The 7,500-nt window shown below is 43.0% G+C and overlaps 1 protein-coding gene across 1 annotated transcript in view; it reads right to left on the reverse strand.

The window, feature by feature from the left end:
* Nucleotides 1-7,500, reverse strand: part of gas2b (growth arrest-specific 2b) — a gene marked incomplete at its 3' end in the record, with an annotated part of 21,000 nt that overhangs the window by 3,191 nt on the left and 10,309 nt on the right. The window contains exons 5-8 of the mRNA XM_080730212.1: nucleotides 6,782-6,845; nucleotides 5,522-5,763; nucleotides 4,433-4,746; nucleotides 3,855-3,962 (exon numbers count right to left, since the gene is read on the reverse strand). Of these exons, the coding sequence (XP_080586338.1) occupies nucleotides 3,855-3,962; nucleotides 4,433-4,746; nucleotides 5,522-5,763; nucleotides 6,782-6,845 (728 nt within the window). The remainder of the gene's footprint in view (nucleotides 1-3,854; nucleotides 3,963-4,432; nucleotides 4,747-5,521; nucleotides 5,764-6,781; nucleotides 6,846-7,500) is intronic.

Genomic DNA, 7,500 nt, shown 5'->3' on the forward strand with positions numbered 1-7,500 from the left:
GTCTCCACATAAAACGTGTGCTTTGTCTACACAGCCCATAAGCTGCTGGCTAAATTCCCTGGTGTCCTCCCTGGCAGGTTCATTGATTCTCACTTCCCTCGCCTCCTGCTGAAAGATTCATGAAGATGCTGAGAGGAGGAGGTGACGTTCATGTATCCACCAGTAGGAGGCAGGCTTCAGCCATTGCATTGCCTTTTGTGTCTGTGTTTGAGGTTTTTCTTTTACACACAGACTAATGTACAGTTAAACCTCATCAAATATACAGTAAAGATAGGAGAATGATACATGGCAGACAGTACACCATGAGCAGATATGAGCCCTTTTTGCAATCATGCATAGTACAGTATAACTGGTTGAGGGGCCCTGCCAGGCTGCCACCCTTGATCATGTGTGAGAAACCCATGGCAACGTCTCACACAAGTAGTAACAAATTCAGGATTTCCGTATATGCTTTCGTTCTCCTAATCTGCTCATCAGCTCCCAATCAGTGATTTATTGATCATCATCTTTAACAGATCACACCCATAATGTAGATGACAGACATGATCATTATTTATGCAATATCTCTGTACTCAAGAATTATGGTCCTTGAGCACAAGGACCCATAATTTCTCTTTTTCTTTTTTTCCTTTTTCTTTTTTTTACTAATAACTCCATTCCCTTTTCCATGAACGGAGATAAAACAGATATGGCATGATATTGTGAGACGTTTGAATGTCCTCCTTCTCATTGAGGCGGGCAGACATAGCGTCCCTGCTACAAAGCTAGCAGGAGAGCCTAATTGGGCACATGGAAGAAAGAAAACCTGTCTTCTCTTTTAACAGCAAAGAATGGGCAGAGCACTTCAGGGCTAGCATGATTGAAAAATGTCCGGTGGGAATAAAGGCTGGGGGGGGGGGGGGGGGGGGGCAGCTGGGGTGGGGGGTGGTGTGTGTTGCGGGGCGGCGCGTGTTGGGGGGGGGGGGGGGGTTGTAATGTAGGCGGGCATGCATGGCCACTCTTTAACAAGCTGCCTGATTAAATCTCACCACTAATGACTCTGTCTATCTTGTAATCAATAGACCTTGCTCTTTAAAAAGGTCTGTACACACATTCAGTGGCAAAACCCCTCCCAAGAGCAACACCATGCAGGGTGATCAGCCTATGGTAAAGGTTTATGTGTTTCATTCTGTACCGAGCAGCGGCGTCAATTCAGCAAAAGCTAAGGTATGGCAACATGACTGGTGTCTTGCACGCGCGCCTTTGACAACAGTCATGTTGCCATACCTTAGCAACAGGCTGATGAATTTATTTTAAGAAATACATTTCTTTTGGGAGCCCGCTGGCCTACTGGTCCAGGTGCATACCACTTAGGCAAGGATGCCAGGCCGCGTTGCCAGTTCGATTCCCGATCCGGATGACCTTTGCCACGTGTCACTCCCCATCTCTCCCCCCATTCCCTGTCAGTCTACTGTCCTATCAATAAAGGCTAAAGAAAAATTCCCCTGTAGCCAAGGTATGGCAGCTGCCCTACCTTGCCATACCCAAATGACGCCACGCCTCTGGGTAATGGATGGAGCCATGGCCACCAACATGATGGCGCAACGCTCTGCTCGTGCAGCTGAAGCGTGGGCGCTTGTTAAAAGACAGACAGAAAGGGGAAGTGAATAAGTAGCTGGCAAATAGTCATTATTTGCTAATGACAGACAGCACATTGACAGATACTGTACTGAAGACAGCTAAAACATAGGAATCTGTAATATGACAATTGCATGGCTTGTCTCAGGTAAGCTCATAGTACAAATAATGATAATAATGATAACATGCACAAGAGCCAATGGAGGGAAACATGACTGGAAACTCCAGGATTACAACTAATCCCACTTCCAAATACATTTATCTCTCTTTGATTCTGTTTTAGATCAAGATACATCCACGCCTGCTGAACTTGGCCATAAACCAACAGATACATCCACGCTTGCTAAACTTGGCCATAAACCAACAGCAGCCTTTAGCAACTTCATCTTTTATTGCCTGTGTTTCCTTTCATGTGGCATCGGGACAAGTCTCCCCATGTCAGAGACTGAGCTGCTGCATGGAAACAGGTGTTCCCTCACTTGAAGGCAGCCATTATTTCTAAATGGGCAGTACAAATATGTTGTCTGTCAGCCACTGGGGAAGAGAAAATAGAAAGTAGTGGCTCGGCCTGTCGACAAATTGACACAGACAACATACATGTCATTGACCAACAGTGTTAGTAAAGAGGGTCTAGTCAATGGAGCTTTCAATAAGATTAACAAAGCGTTAAATGGGTTTCAGCTGGTGACCAATTAGCCACCAAAGACGTGATACAACCCTAACAGTCAAACACTGTTTGACATGTGCTTTCAGAAGGTGTTTTAAGTCAATATTGCACTTTTTTATGTATGTACTGGATATTTCCCATGTAGAGGATACTACTTCTGTAAGCTATAGTCTGTGCCAACGGTGACGCAATTGTAGTCCATATTTTGGGTCAAACACGGGTGTTTCATTTGTTTGATTGGCATTGAACTAATGCTCTACTCCAGTCAGAACACCTGCGTAAGGCTGTGTTGACCCGAGAAATGTCCGCTCTAGAACTACATATTGGCACACCCTATATGTAACCCCCTGGCATAGCTGAATGGTTAGGGAGCCCGCCTGGGGAACCAGAGCCCCTGGTTGTCCCAGGTTCGTTTTCAGGCCTGGGTAGCAATGTCGATTTGTGTCCCTAAGCAAGACTCTTAACCACTAATTGCTCACGTGCTCCTTGTGGGCAACGAATCTGCTGGGTTGGGCTGAAAGTACTTAATTTCCCTCGCGGGAGGAAATAGGTATCTATTATTATTATTATTATTAAGAGCATCACACACCCTGGCCAAGGGCAGTGGTGGAAAGTAAAATTTAGAGGTTTTTACTTTTACTTAGTTGAGTATTTACAGTTTTCAATACTTGTACTTGTACTCCACAACATCTCAGAGGCAAATATTGTTCTTTTAATCCACTATAATTATTTGAAAGCTACTTACTACTGGTAGATTTTGATAATTATTACAACACATACATTAACCACTTCATCCCAGAGCCCTACTGTATGAATATATATTTGTCTATTTGAAAATAGTTGGCAGTTCACCTTCCTTTTGTATTTTCACTTTGATTAGATGATAGACATCAGATCACAGAGCAGAGAGTGTATCTGTGATCAAACCCTCCCATGGATGGATTCATACAGGGACTCGCAGTGGGGTGACATTTGAACTGTATCGCACAGCTGTGCCTTGTCCAGAACATTGATACTGGTTGCTAAGCAACATTGGTTCCCTTGCTAGGATGCCATTGCCAGGTCAAGTCAGACAAGCTGTAGTGATGAAAGACTCTGGGATGAATGACACTGAGTCTGACTCACCAGTCACCACCACATCTTGCAGGCATTGTGGAAACCATCCACTTTCCATCGATTACATACTGTATCAGTCATTCTAGAAACACATGATTCTGTTTTGAGGGGCTGAGAGCTCCCCGAAACTGGTTTGTGATAGCCTCTGTAATATACAGGATATAACCATTGTTTTCATTGCTGAAAGATGTATTCCATTACTATATTCCAATACTGAGTAAATACAGTCCACCAGACACATTAACTCATTGTGCATTAAACAAACATCATTGGATTAATGGTATCAAACTAAGTAATTAAATCAAATCATATTGTATTTAGAGATTAGATAATGGGTTGAATCGTTTCCCAAAGAATTGTAATCAAATGTAATCGTGAGGTCAGAGATTTACACCCCTGCTATCAAGTGATGTGAGTGGAGGGAATGTGTATAAACATACTGTACTGTACCCACCCTCACATACAGAACCTTCTCCCCCAAACGGTAGCGGCCCTTGGACTGCTTCTCAACAAAGAACCTGGTGGGGCATCTACAGGGTGGGTCCTCAATGATGTTCCTCACCTGCAGCAGGACAGACACACCTGATTTATACTTCATTGTATGCCAGTGTTTTAATTGTGTTTTTGGCATTGAACATTGTAACTTGTTTGACTTTTAGGATTTCAAACTAAAATGGCACTGGGTGGGCAGATATGACAAAAAATGAATTATCAAAGAAATTACTGACACATTTAATTATATAAAGAAAGTGGAAATAGACAATCTAAAAGTTCGCAAAGTGTTGAGTTTGTACTAGATCTGCTACTTCCACAATGTATTTATATTGTTTTATGTTTGAAGATGTACTGTAGGAGTACTTTTCAACATAGAAACGATTCTGACCATTAGGCAAAATAATTGCGATTATCTCAAATAATTGCGATTAGGCGATTATGTCATTAACTGTGACAGACTTCTACTGTAAGCAATTGACCAGTGAATCTCTGGAACTCAACACTGGGATTCATGTCCATGTGAGATGCAATGCTTACAAAATCATCCAAGAGGGTGTCTGCGCCGCCACTTTGGCTCTTCCGGCCTGCAGGTTTGCTGGGGCGACGCGACGCCACCGTAGGCGACGTGACGCTTTGGGGCGGAGGAGTGGAGGTGATTGCAGGACGGTTAGGGATGATCAGTGGGGCAGACGGGGGCCTGGTTTGGACAGGCGAGGACCCAGAGAGCGGAGGCGATGCGTTGGTGACAGCAGGCGAGGAAAAGCATGGCGTCTGAGTGGAGGCCACGGCTGTACTGGCGACGGAGGCTGGGAGGGAGGTCTGAGTGGAGGAGGAACATGCGGTGGTTGGGGCTGATGGAAGGTCAGAGACAGGAACAGGGTTATTATTGTTTACTAAAACTACTCGAATTGGATAAACATTTTAGTTAACTGAAATTAAAAATGATAATGAGGCTTTAAAGGAGCTATAGTCAACTTTTTCATTTTGGACGTTGTCAGGCTGACTTTGTTTATATCCCTCTTCTATTCTTTTATATGGAATCCATATAAAAGAATAGAAGAGGGTTGTACCGCTAAACAAAGTCAGCCTGACAACGGCCAAAATTATTATTTTATCATTATTTTACGCTTTTTGTGGTCATTTTTGAAAAGAAACACATATGAGGCTTAATTTGTTTTATAAAATATTTTCGAAACATTATTTTTATTTTTGCATCCGTTTTTCAAGAAAAGGTTGACTATTGCTCCTTTAAATACAGCAACTAGCTAACTGAAACTGTATTGTCTTTACAAAACTAACTGAAACTAACTAAAATCCTAGAGAAAATGACGCCTTTGTAAAAAATCTTCAAAGATAGCAAAATATTTTAGTTGGATCTTGCCCCGGAACTAACACTAAAACTAATAGAATCTGAACTAGCCTACAATTAAAAGTAAAAGTAAACTGAACTAGCAAATCCACTTTATAGGAGCTACTCAAAACTAAACTGAAATTGAAAACAAAGAATCTACACAAAATAAAAGCGAAAATGAATACAGAGCTGGACCACTGGTGTAGTGGTCCAGGCACCTAATAATAAAAAATAATAAATAAACAAATAAATAAAATATGCAAAACTACAATAACCTTGGACAGGTACAGGGGCAGGGGGGAGTGGAAATGAGGGACGGGTCAGGGTGGGAGACGGAGGAGACACTGGCGAAGGAGGAGAAGGGACAGGGGGTGGAGAAGGCTGGGATGAGGGAGACAGTGACGGCGACGGAGGAAAGAAGACGAAGTCCAGAGGGGAAGATGGGGAAAGGATCCCGGACTCCTCCCTCTCTATCTCTCTCTCCAGTTTAACCAACCCCGGGGGCTCAACACCATACCTGAGAGAGAGAAAGGACAGAAACATGTTAAAAACAGAAATAGAATACAAACATATTGCGCAAGGAAAGTTTCCAAGGCCAAGTACTTATGGAGAACTTTCCCAGTAATTATACAATCACAATATAAAAATGTGTATACATGCATGTTTAGAAAAACCAACAGTACTGTCAAGAGGTATGCATACTGTACATTAATTGCGAACGTAGGTCGCAGTTAACTATGAAAACCGGCACATCTTGTCCGCGTATCCGCGTATCTCTGTAGGTCACACCTGACACTATGGTTCCCCTGACACATCACTGTGACATCATATGGGTTTGTCGCTCTGACATCATGCTCTGACATCACTGTGATGTCAGGGAAACCACTCTTAACAGAATGGGTTTGCCAATCTGACATCACGCTCTGGCTTCAATGTGATGGCACACAAACAGAATCCCTTTATGCACATATATGGAGTACCCTGAAGTCATCAATATTAAGCCCATATCTAACAGGACTTCATATGGGAATGCCCATATATGGAGGCCACATCGGCCACATAATACACAAACAGAATCCATATATGGCCAAGACAGCTCATATATGTGTGGCTGGTTATACAGACAGGGATCTCCATGTATGGGCATAAAAAGGTATGATGTCAGATGTCTTAGACATCATAGGACTTTCACATAACGAATAACTGAGTAAGCATGTTTGGGCTCTCACAGCATATCACCATATACAGTACAGTACATGGATCTCCATATAAGGGTACCAGGGGTCTCCATATATGGGTAACTAGTCCGATATACATCACTGGCCAGATGGCAAAGAATTGGCGCATGTCGCCCTGAGGCGTCTTACTAGTTTATACATAGAGAGAGAGAGAGAGATAGTGAGAGAGCAAGAGAGAGACAGAGACAGAGAGAGAGAGAAGTAAGATCTCAGCGAGAGTACAATCGACACCAAGTGAAGTCAGGAGGAATCGGCAGCAGACAACAGCTGGCTCAGTAGCTCTTCTCCATGTGTTACCTGGCTGCGATGCGTCCCAGCTCCATCAAGCAGAGGCACACTTCCCGAGGTTGCTTGTGGAGAACTGTGCATGGTGTAAACACAAGGAGGAGGGGGGGGGGGGGGGGTTGTAGTGAGATATCACTCCTCTGAAAGGGGAGATGCTTCCTGAGATAAACAGACCTCTGTCTCGACAAAAGGAAAACAATGGCAGCAACACACCTGCAGGAAGGTAGATAGGCCAAGGAAATGCCATGACTGCAGCTTGGATGCACATGACTTGGGCATACACAGGTGTAACATTCATATAGCCTACACTGTCCATTTCATGGACACTTTTGTTTGGCTCTGCATTATTAAGTAGTATTAATAGTATTATGACTTAATGTGTTTGACATAACGGTGAGATACTGATTGTTATGGACACTTTGGTCAGGGACACTTTTTTTGTTTGGCACTGCATTGATAAGTTGTACTATAAGTATTACTTTGTGTTATGATGTGACACTTATGTATATTGTTCTTGACACTTGACACTTTTTATTTTCACTGTACACAACAGCACTTTATTTCTTTTCATACTTCTCTGTGACTTTGTAACCTTAACTGCTGTGCAGCCTCTGGGCGACATTTTCCTCCTTGGGATAATAAAGGTATCTATCTATATACAGCAGGAGTCAGACTTGATTTTTTTTCTCTCTCTCTCTCTCTCTCTCTGTCTCTGTCTCTGTCTGTCTGTC

The sequence above is a fragment of the Nannobrachium achirus genome (genome assembly GCF_963921795.1).
Source record: "Nannobrachium achirus genome assembly, chromosome: 7".
Lineage (NCBI taxonomy): Eukaryota > Metazoa > Chordata > Actinopteri > Myctophiformes > Myctophidae > Nannobrachium > Nannobrachium achirus.